General features: G+C 41.9%; 2 protein-coding genes across 4 annotated transcripts; one reads left to right on the forward strand and one right to left on the reverse strand.

Annotated features, from left to right (window-relative positions):
* The first annotated feature begins 1,478 nt into the window (after positions 1-1,478).
* On the forward strand, positions 1,479-9,991 carry LOC106569594 (purine nucleoside phosphorylase). The gene is made up of 6 exons (XM_014141108.2): positions 1,479-1,756; positions 2,984-3,153; positions 3,251-3,354; positions 7,033-7,208; positions 7,428-7,618; positions 7,872-9,991. Exons 1-6 carry the CDS (start codon positions 1,734-1,736, stop codon positions 8,087-8,089), a joined length of 882 nt encoding a protein of 293 aa, XP_013996583.1. The 5' UTR covers positions 1,479-1,733; the 3' UTR covers positions 8,090-9,991.
* Positions 9,992-12,920: 2,929 nt separating this feature from the next.
* LOC106569593 (zinc finger protein 12) lies at positions 12,921-17,020 on the reverse strand. 3 transcript variants are annotated; one of them, XM_014141107.2, is made up of 5 exons: positions 16,665-17,019; positions 16,181-16,237; positions 15,568-15,656; positions 15,244-15,334; positions 12,921-14,394 (listed from the first exon to the last, which is right to left on the reverse strand). In XM_014141107.2, exons 3-5 carry the CDS (start codon positions 15,646-15,648, stop codon positions 13,208-13,210), a joined length of 1,359 nt encoding a protein of 452 aa, XP_013996582.1. In that variant the 5' UTR covers positions 15,649-15,656; positions 16,181-16,237; positions 16,665-17,019; the 3' UTR covers positions 12,921-13,207. The 3 variants fall into 3 exon arrangements, with proteins under 3 accessions (XP_013996582.1, XP_013996577.2, XP_013996581.1); XM_014141102.2 differs by lacking the exon at positions 16,181-16,237 and having other exon boundaries at positions 14,742-15,334; positions 16,665-17,020; XM_014141106.2 differs by lacking the exon at positions 16,181-16,237 and having other exon boundaries at positions 16,665-17,018.
* Positions 17,021-23,784: the final 6,764 nt, after the last annotated feature.

A 23,784-nucleotide genomic window follows, 5' to 3' on the forward strand; every position in this document is an offset into this window, starting at 1 on the left:
TGTGGAATTTATTTCCTTCTTAATGCATTTGAACCAATCAGTTGTGTTGTGACAAGGTGTGTTGTGGGGTGGGGGGGTATACACAGAAGATATCCCTATTTGGTAAAATAACAAGTCCATATTATGGCAAGAACAGCTCAAATAAGCAAAGAGAAACGACAGTCCATCATTACTTTAAGTCAGTCAATACATAAAATTTCAAGAAATTTGAACGTTTCTTCAAGTGCAGTCACAAAAACCATCAAGTGCTATGATGAAACTAGCTCTCATGAGGGCCACCACAGGAATGGAAGACCCAGAGTTACCTCTGCTGCAGAGGACAAGTTAATTTGAGTTACAAGCCTCAGAAATTGCAGCCCAAATAAATACTTTATAGAGTTCAAGTAACAGACACATCTCAACATCAACTGTTCAGCGGAGACTGTGTGAATCAGGCCTTCATGGTCGAAATGCTGCAAAGAAACCACTACTACAGGACACCAATAAGAAGAGACTTTCTTGGGCCAAGAAACACAAGCAGCGGACATTAGACCGGTGGAAATTTGTCCTTTGGTCTGGAGTCCAAATTGGAGATTTTTGGTTCCAGCTGCCATGTCTTTGTGAGGCGCAGTGTAGGTGAACGGATGATCTCCGCATGTGTATTTCCCACCGTAAAGCATGGAGGAGGTGTGATTGTGTGGTGTTGCTTAGCTGGTGAAACTGTCTGTGATTTATTTAGACTTCAAGGCACACTTAACCAGCATGGCTACCACAGCATTCTGCAGCGATAAGCCATCCCATCTGGTTTGGGTTAACGTGGGACTATCATTTGTTTTTCAACAGGACAATGACCCAACACACCTCCAGGCTGTATAAGGGCTATTTTACCAAGAAGGAGAGTGATGGAGTGCTGCATTAGATGACCTGGCCTCCACAATCCCCCAACCTCAACCAAATTGAGATGGTTTGGGATGTGTCGGAACGCAGAGTGAAGTAACATCAGCCAACAAGTGCTCAGCATATGTGGGGACTCCTTCAAGACTGTTGGAAAAGCATTCCCGGGTGAAGCTGGTTGAGAGAATGTCAAGAATATGAAAAGCTGTCATCAAGGCAATGGGTGGCTATTTGAAGAATCTCAAATATATAATATATTTTGATTTGTTTAACACTTTTTTGGTTACTACATGATTCCATATGTGTTATTTCATAGTGTTGATGTCTTCACTATTATACTACAATGTAGAAAATAGTAAAAATAGAGAAAAACCCTTGAATGAGTAGGTGTTCTTAATATTTTGAAAGGTAGTGTATATATTTCTAATTTTAACTCAGGTTCCTTGTTTCCGAGTTGTATTGAACACGGCATAAGCTCCGATTTCCCTACTTGTAAACTGAATGAACCAATAGGAAGCTCGAGTTTCCGAGTTGTTTTGTAATCACCAAGAGCAATTGCGGCATCATCATCTGAACAACACCCGCGTGACAGTCCAATAGGAGCGCGAGCTGTCACCGTACGTCACACCGGGATGTGGCTGGTGTGGAAGGAGGTTTTTATACACTCAAAGTAAACTTCCCGAAACTTTTAGAAGCGTCAGCACTGAGTTGAGTTGGCTATTATTTAAATAGGCCTATTTATCTCTTTACAAACGTTTCACACATTTAGTCTCATTGAGGCTATCCAAACTTGTCAGGTCAGTTAGTCGGTCCATAATTTATTTGAAAAGTAATTTTTGGCAACTTGCAGGAGCATCATCATGTATCCAGAATCTACAGTGGGGTACGTGTTTTCCTACAATATCCACTGTTAATTATAGCTGCGGATTCAGATATCAGAAGCATCAGTAATAGTAATTGTGAACCTTACATGGTGCTGTATGGAATTGTTTAATGTTATGAGTGAGTGTGGACTAATATAGATGAATGTGCTTGTTTAACGGAAGGTTGTGGTCTTTTGCGCTTCTGTAGCCTGCTATATTTTGTTATTATTTTTGGTCCAGTCCTAGGTTAATTTCTCAACCGTTTTTCTTGGAAGAGCAGTTTTACCTGATGACAGGCGCTAAATTAATGGTTAAAAGGACATCTGTCTATAGTGGTATGTGTAGGGTTTTACTGTGTCGTCAATTCTAAAGGCTACAATTATATCATGCCAGAAGGCTAATGCATAATTGGATTAGGCACCATTGCAGACTTTTACTGGGCAGCGGAAATTCCTCAACATGGAAAATGTAGCCGTAACTTTGTGCTCTTGGTTCGTCACGTAGCCCAGCCCCATGAAGGAATCTGTTACTAGACCTACACATGCCATGGGGTGTGTTAACATTGTGGATGCTGGTAGTACCCTTTTACTGTTAATCGAGAATCAGATGAAGATGATTTACAATAGGCGGGAGCGTGCGTGTGTGGGAAGTCCTTGGTAAATGTTCTCAGTGGTAATCTTGTTGTGATGTTATATTACATAATAAAAGGCTGCTTCAGACACAGCTGTTTCCCAATTCCCTTCTCGCTCCACCGCTTTAACTCACACGTAGGTGCTGACCCAAATGGCACCCTATTCCCTTTATAATGCACTACTTTTGACCAGGGCTCATAGGACTCCGGTCAAAAGTAGTGCACTATGTAAGGCATAGGGTGCCATTTGGGTCATGACTAAAGATGGAAATGCCTATCTCGCTGTTTCTTACTATGAGGCTGTTTTCCCACACATTTCCCACCTCTCTCCCTCTGTCAATTACATTTCTATTTAATTTCAATTTCAATTTAAGGGGCTTTATTGGCATGGGAAACATATGTTAACATTGCCAAAGCAAGTGAAAAATATAATAAACAAAAGTTAAATAAACAATAAAAAATGTACAGTAAACATTGCACTTACAAAGTTCCAAAATAATAAACATTTAAAATGTCATATTATGTCTATATACAGTGTGGTAATGATCTCTCTCTCTTTTTCTCTTTTTCTCTCTCTTTTTCTCTTTCTCTCTTTTTCTCTCTCTCTCTCTCTCAGGTGCAGCTTTGAGGAGTGCAGTGCTACAGCTGAATGGCTCCTGTCCCGTACAGAGATACGCCCCCTGGTGGGGATAGTTTGTGGCTCAGGCCTGGGAGGCTTGGCAGAAATGCTGAAAGACCAGATGGCATTTAAATACAGCGACATTCCTAACTTTCCCCAGAGCACAGGTGTGTAGTTTTGTATGCTTGTTATGCATGTATACTTATCTCTAATACACAGTGTGTGTGTGTGTGTACTGATCTAACTGGTTTTTGTGTGTTCCAGTGCATGGTCATGCTGGCAGGTTGGTGTTTGGCAAGCTGAAAGGGAAAGCATGTGTTTGTATGCAGGGAAGATTCCATCTCTATGAGGGATACCCCATCCATAAGGTTTGTTGATGTTTATTTGTATGCGGATATATATACCCCACACAATGTACAAATGGTCTATATATATATATATATATATAGAGAGAGAGAGAGAGAGAGAGAGAGAGAGAGAGAGAGAGAGAGAGAGAGAGAGAGAGAGAGAGAGAGAGAGAGAGAGAGAGAGAGAGAGAGAGAGAGAGAGAGAGAGAGAGAGAGAGAGAGAGAGAGAGAGAGAATTTGTACATTGTTACAACACTGTATATATACATAATATGACATTTGTAATGTCTTTATTCTTTTGGAACTTCTGTGAGTGTAATGTTTACTGTTCATTTGTATTGTTTATTTCACTTTTGTATATTATCTACCTCACTTGCTTTGGCAATGTTAACATATGTTAACAATGTGTCATAATAGTGTTTAACATGATTTTCGAATGACTACCTCATCTTCCACTGTTCGACCGAGGGATCTTACAGATAATTGTATGTGTGGGGTACAGACCCCACACATACAGACCCCACACATACAGACCCCACACATACAGACCCCACACATACATTTATCTGTAAGATCCCTCAGTCGAACAGTGGAATTTCAAACAGAGTCAACCACAAAGACGAGGGAGGTTTTCCAATGCTTCGCAAAGAAGGGCACCTATTGGTAGATGAGTAAAACAAAAAAGTATATACAGTAGCTAAGCACAGGCAAAATCCTAGATGAAAACCTGTTTGTCTGCTTTCCACCAGACACTGGGAGACAAATTCACCTTTCAGCAGGACAATAACCTAAAAATACAAGGCCAAACATACACTGGAGTTACTTACCAAGATGACATTGAATGCAGGGGCGAAAATCTGATATCCACTTTGGAGGGGACAATTACATGAAATTTTCTCAAGAGCAATTCCTGAGGGGGACACCAAAAGTAGTGCTGTAACACATAGCCTACATTGTAATATGGTAAATGTATATTGAGGAACCAAAGAAATAAGGTGTTTGCCGTACTCCTAACTACCAGTACCCAAAACTACACAACTAATCACAACAGCAATACCATTGCCTTTAACAAATCTTAGTTCAGTCACCAGTTTAAGTTGAGAGTGGGGGTATCCATGGCATTTTCCAATTATGTTCCTATTTTACAAGTCAAAAAAATTGAGAACCTTTCATAATGTTGCCAAACAAAGACTCAACAAACTTACCTGAGACTCCCTGTCTCTGCCAGTCTGTCCCTGCATATCTGTCCCCAACTCTGCTGTCTGTGTGCCATCTGTTGCCTGCTCTGCCTAATGACATCATTGTGAAACATTTCCATTAGAATTTCATTTCTTTCTTATGAACATTTTATCAACTAGTCTTTGAGATATTAGGCTACTAGGGTTCTTACTATGCGTTTTGGTGTACTGAAAAATACTCTGATGTCCGTCTTTTATTTTTCTGCCATTCTTCTACCTGGCTGGCTACACACATACACAGTGTGTAGGTTATTTACAGTAGGAGATGGGCTTCTATCATCTTATCTTCTATCATTCTATTTGGGCTTCGATCTAAAAGGTAGCTAGCAAATGTGAAACGGATTAAAATGACAAGAGTTGACAGCTGTATGAGTTCACCATTTACACAACATATGCTGCAACCTTTTGTAATTTTAATAGTTTGTTTCATATTGGCTGGCTTCCAACAATAGCTGAATTTGCAAAGCTAGCGAGCACCAATTCAGTTTCAGTGGTGTTTGCTATAATCTTTGCTACCCAGGTTAAATAAAGGTGAAATAAAATAAATAAATAAAAGTTCCCTTGCGACAATTTAGCTTTTGCAACGAGACCATTAAATATATTTAAGACAATGGTAGAAGAGAGTGTAGTTCTGTTCAGTTTGGATTTCAGTTTATCGCTAACCTTATCACAGGGACTTTGAAGCACTAACTTACATCATCTGCATGCTGATTCCATCTTTGACGACGCCACATAAATGGAATAGGTACTAGCTAGCTTAATAGTTAATATTTGCGCGCTAGCTCTGCATATTCAGCTAGTGTGTGTGCGCGATTGACTGGATGAACCTCACGGCAGTTACGTGCAAACTAAGGAACTGGCAGTGGATCAAACCATTGTGAGGCAAAGGGCGGGGGGGTCGCAATCTTTTGAAACTTAAAAACGCGCTATTAAGTGTCTATAATCAGCACAATTGCTTTCATTGCGTATTATTAATATTATTTAAATTACATAGTTATGTTTCAGTGATATATTGGGGGGGACAAATCATATTTTTCCCAGGATGGGGGGGTCGTGTCCCCCCGTCCCCCCCGGGATTTCCGCCCCTGATTGAATGGTCCTGAGTGGCCTAGTTACAGTTTTGACTTAAATTGTCTTGAAAATAATGTGCAAATATTGTACAATCCAGGTGTGAAAAGCTCTTAGAGACTTAACCAGAAAGACTCACTGCTGTAATCAAATCAAATCACATTTTATTTGTCACATATGCCGAATACAACAGGTGTAGACCTTAGAGTAAAATGCTTACTTACAAGCCCTTAACCAACATAGCAGTTTTAAGAAAAAAGTGTTAAAGTATTTACAAAAATAAACTGAAGTAAAAAATAAATAAGAAAAAAATATGAAAAAAAAAGAAAAATAACATACCTAAGGAGCAACAATAAAATAACAGTAGCGAGGCTATATACAGGGCGTACCGGTACAGAGTCAATGTGCGGGGGAACAGGTTAGTCGAGGTAATTGAGGTAATATGTACATGTAGGGAGGTAAAGTGACTATGCATAGATAATAAACAGAGAGTAGCAGCAGCGTAAAAATGGGGGGTGGGGTCAATGAAATTGTCCAGGTAGCATTTTAATAAGCTGTTCAGGAGTCTTATGGCTTGGGGGTAGAAGCTGTTAAGAAGCCTTTCGGACCTAGACTTGGCGCTCCGGTACCACTTGAAGCTCTCAACCTGCTCCACTACAGCCCCGTCGATGAGAAAGGGGGCGTGCTCGGTCCTCCTTTTTCTGTAGTCCATAATCATCTCCCATGTCTTGATCATGTTGAGGAAGAGGTTGTTGTCCTGGCATCACACTGCCAGGTCTCTGACCTCCTCCCTATAGGGAGGAGGTCTCATCGTTGTTGGTGATCAGGCCTATCACTGTTGTGTCGTCGGCAAACTTAATGATGGTGTTGGAGTCGTGCTTGGCCGCTGCCAAATTATTCACTGCCAAAGGTTTGAATACTTATGTAAATAAGATATTTCTGTATTTCATTTAACAAATTTGCAAAAAATTTCAAAAATATGTCTTCACTTTGTCATTATGGGGTATTGTGTGTAGATGGGTGAGACATTTTTTTTTCTCACCCATTTTGATTTCAGGCTGTATCACAACAAAATGTTGTATCAGTCAAGGGGTATGAATACTTCCTGAAGGCACTGTATATATCACCGCCTGTTTTGAGTGTTTTTGTGTGTTATTTAAGCCCTGGATTCCTGTCATTCTTTTTGAGCACCTCTCTTACTTTCTTTTGTTTGCTGAAGTGCAGAGGCCTACCTGAACTCTATTCTTCGCATCGTATTTCACAGTATAGCTGGCTGTGCATTTGAATGTTATTAGGATCCCCATTAGCTGATGCCACGGCGTCAGCTAATCTTCATGTGTAAAAAAAAAAATGTTTTATAAACAATTACAATTTAAATACCCAAATATTGCAGGTAACAATGCCCATGCGGATTTTCAAGCTGCTGGGTGTGGAGACTGTCATCCTGACCAATGCAGCTGGAGGCCTCAATCAGGACTACAAGGTTGGGGACATCATGATCATCAAAGACCACATCAACATGCCTGGGTTCGCTGGGAACAACCCACTGGCAGGACCCAATGATGAGAGGTGTGTGGTTATGTATATAGGGAATGGTTAGGGACGTAGAATAGGGTGATTGCGGAATGCATATTAAAAAGGGTGCCGACGCCCAAAAATGCCTGTTTTACTTGAATTAAGCAAATGTAATTACTAGGCAATGTTTTTGGGGCGTGCACCCTTTTTCCACGACTGGTTTATCAGGGACTGAAAACGGGTTTTTGTTAAGTTACCACCTTCTCCTCTTAGGTTCGGGGTTCGGTTCCCCTCCATGTCTGATGCGTATGACAGGGAACTTCTGCAGCTGGCACAAGGTGTGGGGGCGGAGCTTGGCTTTGGTGACTTCCTGAGAGAGGGAATTTACTGCGTCCTGGGCGGGCCCTCGTTCGAAACCATCGCTGAGTGTCGTATGATGAACAGACTGGGGGCTGACGCTGTGGGTGAGTCCTGGAGCAGCTAAACCAAGTTATCACAACACCTCAGCACTACTACAATCATCTTATACTCTAGCAACAATTTAAACTTCTAAACTTCTTCCACTGCCATAACAACACTTTTGCAAGCACTCCGTTGTTCTTGTAGTTTGCTCTTGCAGCATTTCATGCAGAATTATGAAGAATGCAACTCTGCAACTTTTGAATTACATTGTCAGTTAGTGCATTGCTTTTGTCCTCTCCTTTCTCGTTATTCTAGGCATGAGTACGGTGCACGAGGTGATTGTAGCGCGTCACTGTGGGATGCGTGTGTTCGCCCTGTCCCTGATCACCAACCAGGCTGTGATGGACTACGACAGCCAAGAGAAGGCCAACCATGAGGAGGTCCTGGAGACAGGCCAGCTGAGGGCAAAGCAGCTAGAGAGACTGGTGTCCAACATGGTGACCCACATAGAGCACAACAATAACGACGCCTGATAACTCTGACTGACCCTGCTTACACCGTGTCTGTGTGGGTGTGTGTCTGTGTGTGGGTGTCTGTGTGTGGGTGTGTGTGTGTCTGTGTGTCTGTGTGTGTGTGTGTGTGTGTGTGTGTCTGTGTGTCTGTGTGTGTGTGTGGGGGGGGGGGGGGAATCTGGCGAAGCCAAGCTGTTCTTTTTCTGTACTTTAACATTCTTCAAGGTAGCTGTTTGTTGACAGTGAGAATCATTGTTTAATGTTTGTTATGAAAACATGACAATTCTGAGTAAAGTACTATTATTTATGAGCCCTGCACTAAACGTTTATAAATATAGAGCTGTATTGAGGTGAATTGACCCAGACTGACAATAATACATTAAATTAACTTTATATTTATTTTTGTTCAGTTCAGAAATACTTGCACGTTGTACATTCCCTAACAAGTGTGACTAATATGTAGATTTTAAAATTAGATGATATAGGTGAAGTAAATTACCAAAACGTAAGGGTGTTCCTATAATATAGTGGGCTCTAAAGTGCGTTGCAACAAAATATTTAGCTGTGCGAACTGCAGTTTTAATTTTGGAGCACAGAAAGAAAGGAAAAGGGATAGCTTCTTCAGGAGATCAGTGATTCTAGTAAAGATAGTTTAGTATGAAGATGCCTAGAAACTGCTTCTCCAATAGAAATCCCAGATCACGCATGTAGTTATGCGATGTCCTGGCAAAGTTAGCTAGCTAAACTCATGTGCAGAAACATGTCATTGGGTCGAACTGTCGTGTTGCACTGAACTGCGCATTTGCATCCCGTCAAATCAGACACTCCTTCGATATAAATGAAAACGTGCCAGTTTGTCACTTTCACAAGGTTATGACATGTTCAGCTACTTAAAACATTGGCTCGAATCTAGATTGAAAATCTAGAAAATGAACAACTAAGGAAGAATTTTCCACTTCTCTCATTGATTTCCCAAACCCCAGTCTGGTCTGTCGAGTCGGCTTTGCGAAGCGTTCCTGGAAGTATCACAATGTTGTGCCTCTCTGAGATTAGAAACTCTGTGATCATAGCAATGAGTGAATGACAGTTGTGACTAGAGTGACTTTATGTAGCAGGTTAGGAGAGCATTTGAGCTAACCCTAGCCATGTTATACCCTTAACCTAAGTATCGTAATCAACCACGTTAGGTATTTATTTATTTTCTCCCTAACTTTCTGCATACGTTCTACTAACCGGCTATGAAAAAGTCACTTCCGGTAATGGCCGTACCCCTTTCTAGTCAAAATCATGAAGGACAGATCTCTTGCATGTAGTCATCACAAACTTGACGCTCTTAAAGAGACACTGTACAATTTTCAATGTAATGCATCTCAATGAGAAAATTGTGCTTTTACATAATGTAGAAACCTTATATTCCCCACATGACCGGTATTTGTATCAACATTTTAGCTTTTTATAATAAACCAATGTATTTAAAGCATAACATATTCGTATCTAGGGCACAACATGTGCTTCAGAAGTAAATAGAGTTAATATAGGCTATATGCTCTTAAAAAAATGTTGTGCTTCTAACTTTTTAAAGTTGGGAGCACCAGTGCTACCAATGACATGTTTGAATTTAGAGCACTGACTGTAACGTGCTGTAAAGTAGCAGTGTGTTGGTATACTAACAATTATGTTCTCTGTATATTTTTAATACTTATTTATAGAAGCACTTTTTATTGTGTAATGTATGCTTTTTAGTCAATGTCTTAAAAGGGTTTAAACTAGATTATTTGACCTTCCAAACGGCGGGAGGTTTTAGCTTTGCCTTATAAGAATGCTCATGAATGTGTATATCGATGGGGATTGAAAGGTGAATATAGGGTATTTTGTTGGTGCTACACTCAAGTCTTACTGTCACAATAAACTGAATCAACTTGATGGACTGTGGTGTTCGAGTGCTACTTGTTTTCTATGTCTGTAGAATTACTGTGTTGTCTCACCACAAGCGCCAATCCAGGAAGCTCTTTACCACTTTCTCACCCAACATATTTTAATGCCATGTTGCACCTCCAGCTAGCAATTTCCATGACGTCAACGCAATGTTTTCTTATATATATACCCATACAAGGCCATGAGTAGGTTCTACGTTTTACAAGCTGTCCTCCCCGTCCCTTTAAGAGCAGGGGTTGTGTCCCAAATGGCACCCTATTCCCTATATAGTGCACTGCTTTTGACATGTTCCCTATATAAGGAATTGGGTGCCATTTGGGATGTGACCCAGATCCTCCTATCATAATTAACCCTTTTTGTCTTATGCCTAATGTGTAAAGTATGACTGCACTTGAGAATTGTGCTGTCAAGACCTAAATCAAGTTCAACCAAACCTAGTTTATTTTTAAAACTAGCAACACCTTAATTGTAGAATAACACAAAGGTCGCATTTCCCTGCTCAGACGTTGCATGCATCAACCAATGGTTGCGTGCCACGTCAGACTGTGCAGTCAGGCACCAGATTGTTATAAACACGCTCTAGTTATCTGATAAGTAAAATACCTGTTGTAAGAACTGGCATGAGTCAGCAACATCAGAGCAGGGGAACACAGGCTAAATCTGGGGGGTGATGCCCAGAATAGGTATCAACTGTATGACACTTTTAGATCAATTACTGACCCCAATAGTCAAGAAACATCCATTTCCTATTTCTTATCAATGCAAGTGACAAACGTTTCTGCAACCTTCACAAATAGTCAGAATCAACTACAGGATTTGGTCCTTTACCAGGCTTTGAGCTGCTGGTCCTTTACCAGGCTTTGAGCTGCTGGTCCTTTACCAGGCTTTGAGCTGCTGGTCCTTTACCAGGCTTTGAGCTGCTGGTCCTTTACCAGGCTTTGAGCTGCTGGTCCTTTACCAGGCTTTGAGCTGCTGGTCTTTTACCAGGCTTTGAGCTGCTGGTCTTTTACCAGGCTTTGAGCTGCTGGTCTTTTACCAGGCTTGGAGCTGCTGGTCCTTTACCAGGCTTGGAGCTGCTGGTCCTTTACCAGGCTTGGAGCTGCTGGTCCTTTACCAGGCTTGGAGCTGCTGGTCCTTTACCAGGCTTTGAGCTGCTGGTCCTTTACCAGGCTTGGAGCTGCTGGTCCTTTACCAGGCTTGGAGCTGCTGGTCTTTTACCAGGCTTGGACCTGCTGGTCTTTTACCAGGCTTGGAGCTGCTGGTCCTTTACCAGGCTTGGAGCTGCTGGTCCTTTACCAGGCTTGGAGCTGCTGGTCTTTTACCAGGCTTGGAGCTGCTGGTCCTTTACCAGGCTTGGAGCTGCTGGTCCTTTACCAGGCTTTGAGCTGCTGGTCCTTTACCAGGCTTGGAGCTGCTGGTCTTTTACCAGGCTTTTGAGCTGCTGGTCATTTACCAGGCTTGGAGCTGTTCCTTGGCAAGGCTAGAAGCTGTAGTTGAAGCACTCTGGGGTAAAGTTTCCCCTAGGTACAACTCAAAGATCAGCTTCCCCTTCCCAAATCCTAACCTTAACCATTGGTGGGGAAAATGCTAAACTGGATCAGCGTCCAGAGGCATCTTCACTGTACTCCGGTGGGAGCAGGAACAGTAATCAGGAAGTGACGTCAGTGTTTGTAAATGGGGAGGAATGCTCAGGACTTTATTTGCTCTGTAAAGGGCATTTATACTGTGTCTGCCGTGTACTAAAGGTTCCGCCCCAGAGACGTGAAACTATGCACACACACATAGCCACGTCAACATTGAGCCATGTCGTAGCCTGGGTACCAGTCTGTTTGGCTAACATTCCACTCCTTATACTCCATGGCATATGACAAGGAGTGGAACGTTTGGTAAACAGACTGGTACCCAGGCTAGTCATGAAGTTAACTGTTGCAAAGTTACTCTGCCATGCTTAAAACAGCAGCTTCAGATCATACTGTAACTTTTCAAATGTATACTGAACAAAAAATAAAAGCTGTTGCCAGAGAATTGAATGTTAATTTCTCTATCACAGGCCACCTCCAACGTCATTTTAGAGAATTTGGCAGTACATCCAACCGGCCTCCCAACCACAGACAACGTGTAACCACGTCAGCCCAGGACCTCTGCATCCTGCTTCTTCTCCTCAGGTTCGTCTGAGGAGGGGGTTGCTGAGGAGTATTTCTGTCTATAATAAAGCCAGTTTCTGGGGAAAAACTAATTCTGATTGGCTGGGCCTAGCTCCCCAGTGGGTGGACCTGGCTCCCAAGTGGGTGGGCCTATGTCTTCCCAGGCCCACCCATGGCTGCGCCCCTGCCAAGTGATGTGAAATCCGTAGATTTGAGCCTCAATGAATTTATTTCAATTAACTGATTTCCTTCTATGAACTGTAACTCAGTAAAATCTTTGAAATTGTTGCATGTTGCGTTTATATTTTTGTTCAGTATATATCTGCAAAGCCCTTACTTATTAGAAAAGCATCATAACACCAATATTTCTGTAATAGGACAACCTTTCCACAGAGTTTTCTATATTCTCTTTGACCCCGCTCTGCTGAAATGAATGGTTCGCCATTACAGTAAAGGAGAACTTCAAATGGGGGTTAGTTCCTGTAGCAAAACTGCACTAGGGTCACTAATAGTTTGCTCTGTTCTGAAAGTTGAGTACCACTGCCCTCTGGTGTGTAGAGATTTACACTGTTTACAATTACACAATCCAATACAGCAGTGAAGACTCTACAAAGGGTTCCCTGATTATTAATTGGTTCCACAGCCTACTGTGTGTGTCTATGGGCCATGGTCGAAACTAGAGCACTATATAGAGAAGATGGTGCTATTTGAAACACACCCACTGTTATATGACATGAATAGGTAATAACAAAACATTTTGCCAGAATACTTGATTATGGAGAGTACCGATTTTCATAGTTTATTAAAAGGCCTGATGCAAAACTATTCACTGTGTATTTTATTTCATGAAATGTTTCTGTAGTGTTGAAAATAGCATAAAACATCAACGTTCTAATTTTTCTTGAACTATTTTAATTTCTAAAGTAAAACAAATAACTTCATCTTAAATTCAGCTTTGAGGACCATATTTACAGACTTCCTGGATAGAGGTTTAATAATAATAATAATAATAATACTAATAATAATAATTATTATTATTATTATTATAATAATAACCCACTCAGCTATACCCAGCATGAATAATCCTGTGCCGCTTCAGATGGTGCAGAAGAGTGAAAGTCTTGCCACACTGAGAGCAACCATACGGTCTCTCTCCACTGTGGACACTCTGGTGTGTCTTGAGACTGCTCTGCTGGGTAAACCTCTTCCCACACGTGGCACAGCTATAGGGTCTCTCTCCCGTGTGAATGCGGTGGTGTATAGTCAGGTGCGAGGAGCAGTGAAAACTCTTCCCGCAGACGGTGCACCGAAACGGCCTCTCTCCCGTGTGACTTCGCTGATGTATCTTCAGATAGGACAAGCGACTAAAACTCTTGCCGCACTGCGAGCAACTGAAAACCTTCTCTGTTATGGCTGTACCCCAGTGATTTTTAGTATTATAATGAGGCATAGTAAAGCTTCTGAGGCCACCTGATGTAAAAGTGTTATTGTTCAATCGAATCCCTAAATGGGAGGCAGTTGGTCTGTCAGTGTCACCCAGTCCAAAGCTTCGCTCTGCTGTGTGTCCAGTGTCTTGAGGCCTGGACGGTGGGATGTGATTATTCCTCTGGGAGAACACCTGATCTCTCTGCCTGGTCTGCTGCTGTGAATGGTTGATCTGCGGTCGGCACTGAAAAGAACTAGACACAGACTGAGATGCACTTACTTTCTCTTTCTGAAAGACTTTGTTGTACATTGATCCATTGCACGGTCTCTGTAGAGGTGAGATGGCTGATTTACTAGGGCCTTCCACTGGGCTAGAGAGGGGCTGTGGCTGAGCCTCGGAGCGATCTGGAAAACTCTCTGAATACTGCTCGGCTACATAAGAGAAATCAGGAAAGTCAGTCTCTATGACTATGTCATCATTCCCTTGAACTATAGACGACCACAGTTGACTGTCTCTTTCATCCATTACAAACTCAGAGCTCAAGGGGTTCTGCTGCTTTACTGTGCTCCTCTGACATCCAGCCTGACTGAATCCAGAATGTTCTTCCTCCTTCTCAGTCTTTATTACAAACTCTAGAACACTGGTCTCCTCCTCGCCACAGTGCCCAGACTGAGACTGGCACAGCTCACTAAGCTTCTCTTGACCTTCTGCCAGCTGCTCCTCCAGGAGGATCAGTGGGTCCTGATTCTCCTCTTCTTCCAAGTCCTGATGATTCCCAATGGGAAGCTTCTGAATGGCATTATTGCCATATGTGGTGTTTCCTAGATAGAAAGTGCAAAGACAATCGTTATAATTGCAAAGCAAAAGAAAGGATATTTGTAGTTACTACAGTATGTCAAGAATTGCATGCCCTTCTTATATGTCCCAAAAATATATAATTGCAAAGCAAATGTTATCAAATCAAGGTTCAACACCATGGCCAGTAGAACACTGTTTGGAAACAAAGTAGCCCAAACCCACCCTATTCCCTACATAGTGCACTCCATTTAACCCAAGCTTTACGGGCCCCTGTTCAAAAGTAGTGCACTATATAGGGAATAGGGTACCATTTGGGACAGTGTTTTGAAAGGAAGTAGGCCTGTCTAATGAACCCAATGAATGCAGTTACCCTGCCTGATGAATGCAGTTGCCCTGTCCAATGGCCCACTGAATGCAGTTGCCGTGTCCAATGGCCCACTGAATGCAGTTGCCGTGTCCAATGGCCCACTGAATGCAGTTGCCGTGTCCAATGGCCCATTGAATGCAGTTGCCGTGTCCAATGGCCCATTGAATGCAGTTGCCGTGTCCAATGGCCCATTGAATGCAGTTGCCGTGTCCAATGGCCCATTGAATGCAGTTGCCGTGTCCAATGGCCCATTGAATGCAGTTGCCGTGTCCAATGGCCCATTGAATGCAGTTGCCGTGTCCAATGGCCCAATGAATGCAGTTGCCGTGTCCAATGGCCCAATGAATGCAGTTGCCGTGTCCAATGGCCCAATGAATGCAGTTGCCGTGTCCAATGGCCCAATGAATGCAGTTGCCGTGTCCAATGGCCCAATGAATGCAGTTGCCCTGTCCAATGGCCCAATGAATGCAGTTGCCCTGTCCAATGGCCCAATGAATTCAGTTACCCTGTCCACTTGGTTCTCTATGTTGCTCCCTGCTCCATGATCCATCATCCTGTCTCTCTACCTTAATGAAAGGGGTTTCTATCTCTGCAAACTAGAAGAATGAAACTATTAGACAGTATGCATGGTCAATTTGTCAGGTTTCAAGTCTGTAATATTTCATTGGGTTATGGGTTTTCTAGAGATGTTGTGTCCCTTTCGGCTCGTAGTTGAGCAAAGGGACTCAACAGACATGCACCGTCAAGGCCCTTCGGTCTACTTGGAGCCGAATACGATACTATCAATCTCTGATTCAACTACACAAGAATCAGTCTACGGAGCACAGACCTTGACTTCTCCCAAAGCTGACCCAAACGCATCCTCATCTCCTCGCTGACTGGGTCTCCAGTCTGAAGCACAGCTGTCCATGTATTTCTCTGAAACAGCAAATTATTACAGACATAAAGGACACTCCCAGGACTCTCTGGTAGTATTTTTTTGACAGGTAGGCAACCATAAGATTCCGACCTTATTTATGGTCGCTGTAAGTACATCTTTCCAGTATGGTCCGGAGCCCGGCAAGATATGGTTCGGAAAACGTGTGTGTATGTAACCTTTATTTAATTAGGCAAGTCAGTTAAGAACAAATTGTGCACCGCCCTATGGGACTCCCAATCACGGCCGGTTGTGATACAGCCTGGATTCGAACCAGGGTGTCTGTATTGACACCTCAAGCACTGAGATGCAGTGCCTTAGACCGCTGTACCACTCGGGAGCCCAGAGTTTTCTAACCAACGTTCCTCAATCCAGGGATAGAAGATGGCGCTGTACTACTAATTGTCCAAAATTATACACTGAGAAGACTGAAATACTGATCGATTTTACTTAAACTGTCCTTTTTGTCCTCATGCTAGACTAAAGCAACCCATTGGATTCCACAACACTTCAGGTAGCTACTCACCTCAACGCTAGGCGTCGTATTTTCACGGAATCCATGGGCTGCTATTGCCTAGGTAGACTAACATTGGGACGACAAAGGCAGTTTAATAAAAAAATAGCAGTATTTCAATATTTTCGATGTAACATTTTAATAATGGGAAAATTAGAATTACAGCGTCATCTTCCATCCCTGGATTGAGGTACGTTTCCTGAGCCTTATCTAGCGTCTGCTCTGTGGTGTCCTGAGCTAGCTGGTAGGTAACGTTAGCCTGACAACTACATTTCAAAACACAAATCGGCCCAATAACATCTATATTTCTCTATCTAATGTTTTCCTTGAATAAACACAACCACATAAATACTTAGCTAGGTATTAGAATAGCCTTATCTACAAATAACAATAGAGGCCTAGCCTGTACGACTGAGCACTTTGGAGATAACGTTAACTAGCTAATATAACAGTAACGTTAACTTCTGCGTACCACAACATTTGGTACAGTACTCACCAGTTTGTCGTGGAATCCGCGCAATCTTCAGTTCATTTTCAATCAGGAGCAGTTTTCTCCGCAGAATTTCATTATCATTATGCTTCCGAGATATTTCGAAATGTAATACAGCACAGTTGTCATCGATAAGTTTGGCAATTTCTGCCACCGCTGATTTGGCTAAAACCTCCATGATCGAGGTTAGTTGTGTCTGAAGGGCGATACAGTTAGACATTTTGAGTGTCGTTTAAAAACGAGTTAATGTAAATGTTATTCTAAAAGCTAGCTAACTACATCAGCCAATTTAAATGTCTGCAAAATAAACCTAGCTAACGTTAGCTAGCTACTTCCGAGTCAAAATCTTCTTCTATCATATAATGGCGGTCAGCAAACCAACGTTAAAGGTGCATGCCGCCACCTACTGTGCTGGAGTGTGTGGACAATCATGGTTTACAACATTAGTTCCACATTTCTAAATCCTCCAACCTAACTCAGCACTTCTGAGAGAGAAAAAAAGCCTATTAACTTCTAATAGACCATGCCCCAAATCCCTTCCAAACCCCCCAACCCTGTCCAACTCAATGACCTTACACTTAAATCTTTCCCTCTCTTCAACACACTTGCAACAATATAACAACACATGCTCCATCGTTTCATCGACCATACTCTCCAGACACAAACCAAGTCACATGCTTGCCAACAAGATGTAAAGACGAGTTCAATGTATAATGTCCTAGACATGTCGAGCAAATACCACCTCTTCCTTCCTAATCTGACCTTTGAATCTTGGTCCACCAACCTTTCTTTGGAGGGAATATAAATGTCGGCCCTTGGGCTCAGGGTCCCATCTTTTCTGCCACACAAAAAGGCTCTGATCTTACATTTGGCCTCACCTTTACCCAGTGGAACATTCATATGAATTATGACTCATTTTAAAGCTCTTTTGGCTATGTGGTCTACAATTTCATTCCCTTCCACACCCAAATGGGCTGGGACCCAGCAGAATCTCACGACTTCACCAAGATTAATTCTCCATAATGACATTAATGCCTCCAATAGTAGGTCACTCCTATTAGATTTGCCAGATGATAAACTATTCAATATAGACAGAGAATCTGAGCATACTATATATCATTCTGACAGGTTGAACGTCCTCCACCCACTGAAGGGCAATTACTATCGCCAACTGTTCAGTTGAGTATACTGACAGTTTGTCTGTTAGTATTCTACATGTCTGCACATTAAATTCAAGAACATAAACACCTGCTCCTGTGTGCCCACTATCTGGGTCCTTTGATCTATCTGTGAAAAGCAGTAAAAATGCATAAAAACTTCTACCAATGTAATTGTCAACCGGTTTCCTTAAATCACTGACTTCTGACCAATATTTTATTCTCTACCAAGGTTAGATAAACAGGATCTGGGAGTAACCACAGAGGAACATCCCCTATCACCACAGAAGGGCCAACCTCCAACTCCCTCAAACCACTCTCATGAGCAAGCTTTCCAACCAAACCCACTGCCTTGTCTAGTAGTATATTCCCAACAGTCATCTAGAACAGTAGCAGTGAGATGATCAACCTCACAGCCTTTCAGCCTAACCCAATAAGCTAATGACAGTTTTTTACTCTGTATATCCAATGGCATCTCACCTGCCTCCACTAGTAATGCACATACAGATGTTGATTTAAATGCACCAATACATATCCTTAAAGCTATATACTGGATTCTGTCCAGCCTCTGAAGCCAAGTCTTCGCCGTTGTTCCATAAACTATACATCCGTAATCATTTGTCGTCCTCATCAGAGCTCTATAAATATCCGTCAACTATGGTCTGTCAGCACCCCATTCATAACCAGAGACTGAGCTCATAAGATTCACCACCTTCTTACAGTTAGTTTCAACATTTATGACATAATCTTTCCATGTATATCTCTTATTGAACCATAGACCAAAATATTTGTACTTAGAAACCCTGCCCATATGCTGTCCATACAGAAACAACTGTATATTATTAGCAACTTTCTTCTTTGAGAAGAACATACAGCAAGACTTTGTCTCTGACAATTTTAAACCCCAGTAAATCTTGTTGAATAGATTTGGTCACGAGAGACATTCCTTCCCCTCTTCCATATAGCTCCATAATCAGCATATAGGGAAGCCCCAATACCCCTACCTACATTCGAAAACAAATCATTAATCATAATATTGAGCAAAATAGAACTGACAGCACTGCCTTGAGGAATACCATTGTCAACTACATAGGAATCAGATAAAATGGATCCTATTTTAACTTAAAGATGTGATTAAATAAGAAGGATAAAACCCAGTTATATAATCTCCCACCAATACCAAGTCCTTCCATCTTAATCAGTAGGCCTTCTCCACATAGTGTCTTTTCAATATATAAAAAAAGACAGTAGCAATTACTTCTTTCATGGCCAGAGTATTTTCAACTTGCTCACTTTTACTAATGCATCCAAAGTAGATCGACTTTTACGGAATCTACTTTGACATTGACTCAATATACCTCTATGTTCCAGGAAATATGACAATCTGATGACTATCATATTTTCCATCAATTTACACAAGTTAAAGGTCAGTGCTATTGGTCTAACTATCAACACATGAAGGGTCCTTGCCAGGCTTTACAAAAGGTAATATTACTGAATGTTTACAACCAGGTAGGTATAAACCCCTCACTACAAATCGTATTAAATTATCCCAGGGGAACGTACATGACCTCATCAGGTACAGTAGATGCTTAAAAATTACATAGCACAACTGATCATGACCTAGGGCTGTATATCCACAGCCTATTAAGGCTGAAAATCAAATCAAATGTTATTTGTCACATGCGCCGAATACAACAGGTGTAGACCTCACAGTGAAATCCTTACTTACAAGCCCTTAACCAACAATGCAGTTTTAAGAAAGATCCCTAAAAAAAATAAGAAATGAAAGTAACATATAATTAAAGAGCAGCAGTAAAATAACAATAGCGAGGCTATATACAGGGGGTACCGGTACAGAGTCAATGTGCGGGGGCACCAGTTAGTCGAGGTAATATGTACATGTAGGTAGAGTTACTAAAGTGACTATGCATAGATAATAAACAGAGAGTAGGAGCAGCGTAAAAGGGGGTGATAATGCAAATAGTTTGGGTAGCCATTTGATTAGATGTTCAGGAGTCTTATGGCTTGTGGGTAGAAGCTGTTAGAAGCTTCTTGGACCTAAACTTGGCGCTCCGATACCACTTGCCATGCGGTAGCAAAGAGAACAGACTATGACTAGGGTGGCTGAAGTCTTTGACAATGTTTAGGGCCTTCCACCGCCTGGTATAGAGGTCCTGGATGGCAGGAAGCTTGGCCCCAGTAATGTACTGGGCCGTACCCACTACCCTCTGTAGTGCCTTGCGGTCGGAGGCCAAGCAGTTGCCATACCAGACGGTGATGGAGCCAGTCAGGATGCTCTCAATGGTGCAGCTGTAGAACACATCTCACGTATGGTAAAGTCTGCATTCAAAGAAGAGTCAACAGTGTGTCTTTTCTTATACACATTAACATGAGCATTTAAAATGTCACACCTGTGTTGCTTATATACACTGAACAAAAATTTAAATACAACATGTCATGAGCTGAAATAAAGGACCCACTGAATTTTCCATGTGCACATAAAGCTTTTCTATCAAATTTTGGACACAAATTTGTTGATATTCTTGTTAGTGAGCATTTCTCCTTTGCCAAGATAATCCATCCACCTGACAGGTGTGGCTTATCAAGAAGCTGGTTAAACAACATGATCATTACACAGGTGCACCTTGTGCTGGGGACGATAAAACGTCTAAAATGTGCAGTTTTTTTCACACAACTCAATGCCATAGATGTCTCATGTTTTGAGGCAGCATGCAATTGGCAGTGATTACAGCCTTGAGTCTTCTTGGGTATGATGCTACAAGCTTGGCACACTTGTATTTGGGGAGTTTCTCCCATTCTTCTCTGCAGATCCTCTCAAGCTCTGTCAGGCTGTCAGGTTGGATGGCTATTTTCAGGTCTCTCCAGAGATGTTCGATCCGGTTCAAGTCCGGGCTCTGGCTGGGCCACTCAAGGACATTCAGATACTTGTCCTGAAGCCACTTCCGTTTTGTCTTGGCTGTGGTGCTTAGGGTCCTTGTCCTGTTGGAAGGTGAACCCTCGCCCCAGTCTGAGTTCCTGAGCAGATTTTCATTAAGGATGTCATGGGCGTCGTAAGGATTGGACCAAGGCGCAGCGTGTAAAGTGCTCATCTTCCTAATTTATTTAAAGAAAACATTTAAACAAACTAAACAAACGACGAAAACAGTTCTGTAAGGCAACACAGGCTATACAGGAAAACAACCACCCACAAAACACAAGTGAAACAAACACAACTAAATATGGCCTCCAATTAGAGACAACGACAACCAGCTGCTTCTAATTGGAGGTCATTGCCAAAAACCCAACATAGAAATAGAAAACTAGAAATAAACATAGAAATAGATAACATAGAACCTAAACCCAAAAACACCGAAACACACAAAAAACACCCCCTGCCCCGCCCTGACCAAACTACAATGACAAATAACCCCTAATACTGGTCAGGACGTGACAAAGGATCTCTTTGTACTTTCTTCCATTCATCTTTGCCTCGATCCTGACTAGTCTCCCAGTCCCTGCCACTGAAAAACATCCCCACAGCATGAAGCTGCCACCACCATGCTTCACCGTAGGGATGGTGCCAGGTTTCCTCCAGACATGACGCTTGGATTCAGGCCAAAGTTTTCAATCTTGGTTTCATCAGACCAGATAATTTTGTTTCTCATGGTCTAAGAGTCTTTAGGTGACTTTTGGCAAACTCCAAGCGGGCTATCATGTTCCTTTTACTGAGGAGTGGCTTCCGTCTGGCCACTCTACCATAAAGGCCTGATTGGTGGAGTGCTGCAGAGATGATTGTCCTTCTGGAAGTTTCTCCCATTTCCACAGAGGAACTCTAGAGCTCTGTCAGAGTGACCATCGGGTTCTTGGTCACCTCCTTGACCATGGCCCTTCTCCCCCGATTGCTCAGTTTGGCCAGGCAGCCAGCTCTAGGAAGAGTCTTGGTGGTTCCAAACTTCTTCCATTTAAGAATGATGGAGGCCACTGTGTTCTTCGGTACCTTCAATGCTGCAGACATTTTTTGGTACCCTTCCCCAGATCTTTGCCTCGACACAACCCTGTCTCGGAGCTATACAGACAATTCCTTCGACCTCATGGTTGGTTTTTACTCTGACATGCACTGTCAACTGTGGGGCCTTATATAGACAGGTGTGTGCCTTTCTAAATCATGACCAAACAATTTAATTTATCACAGGTGGACTCCAATCAAGTTGTAGAGACATCTCAAGGATGATCAATGGAAACAGGATGCACCTGAGCTTGAGTCTCATAGCAAAGGGTCTGAATACTTATGTAAGTAAGGTATTTGTTTTTTATTTTGAATACATTTGCAAAAATTTCAAAAAAAACTGTTTTTGCTTAGTCATTATGGGGTATTGTGATGTCATTATGGGGTATTGTGATGTCATTATGGGGTATTGTGATGTCATTATGAGGTATTGTGTGTAGATTATTGAGGACATGTTTTTATTTAATCCATTTTAAAATAAGGCTGTAACGTAACAAAATGTAGAAAAAGTCAAGGGGTCTGAATATTTTCCGAAGGCACTGTATTCCTACACAACACTCTGTAAGCCCTATTTCTTTCTCGAATAGCCGCAGTGCACTCTTTGGTCCACCAAGGAACCACCTTCCTTTTGTCACCCACTTCACTCACTGGCGCATACAGTGCATTCATATAGTATTCAGACCCCTTGACTTTGTCCTCATATTGTTACGTTACAGCCTTCCTCTGAAAGTTATGTTTTTTTACTCATCAACGGACTTGAACCCGATCAAACATCTCTGGAGAGACCTGAAAATAGCTGTGCAGTGACGCGCCCCATCCAACCTTACAGAGCTTGAAGATCTGCAGAGAAGAATGGGAGAAACTCCCCAAATACAAGTGTGCCAAGCTTGTAGCATCATACCCAATAAGACTCAAGGCTGTAATCGCTGACAAAGGTGCTTCAATAAAGTATTGAGTTAAGAGTCTGAATACTTATGCAAATGTCTTATTTCATTTTTTTATTTTTAATAAATGTGCAGAAATTTCTAAAAACCTGTTTTTGCTTTGTCATTATGGGGTATTGTGTTAAGATTGAGGGTCAAAAAACTATTTCATCAATTTTAGAACAAGGCTGTAACGTAACAAAATGTGGAAAAAGTCAAGGGGTCTGAATACTATCTGAATGCACTGTAACTCTCTAGAGCCCAATTCTCCAGATATTTCATCAAACTTCGCTACAGATAGTTGACGACCAGGGTTATAAACATGTTGCTACTTATTACTACCTCCACTGTAGATTTCCACCATCACACATTCATATTCAGATGGGAAAGGTATATTACCATATATATGACCTTCCCTTATGAATGTAGCACAACCACCCACCCTGTCCAATTGATCAATAAGATCCGACTGAACAATAACCAGGAATAATAAAATCAAGATGTGGTCTAAGCCACGTTTCTTGAACACATAACACATCAGGTTTGATCTCTAATCAATTCCATACTTCCTGACCGTTAGCAATAAGGCTTCTGACATTCCACTGAAGGATGACAAAAACCATGACTCTATCATTATACTGAGACATTCAATCATTATAATTATTAAAAGTCAACATATCAACAATCATGGCAACAGTAACATCTGTTACTCCTAAAAACTCTGTTGCTGCTCCCACAATAACCTTCAACTTGGCAGTTCTGTTTTCCTCAAGTGCAGTCATGTTGATAACCTTTCCAATGAAGGCTATAAAGTCAATCTGATTAACTATCAAGGTGTCTTTTGACACGACACATTTGTGAGAGCAAGCTCTCAGAACAGGCCTCGTAATGGTGTCAGAACCAACATAACTCCTACAGTAGGTCCACTTATTCCAGGACTGACCCTGTCATCTCCATCATTCTGCCTTATAGTTCTAATAGTTCCACCAATCTGCATTGAAGCCTCTGCCTAAGAGACATTATGTATGATTTTATAT

Source organism: Salmo salar, chromosome ssa14, assembly GCF_905237065.1.
Source record: "Salmo salar chromosome ssa14, Ssal_v3.1, whole genome shotgun sequence".
Lineage (NCBI taxonomy): Eukaryota > Metazoa > Chordata > Actinopteri > Salmoniformes > Salmonidae > Salmo > Salmo salar.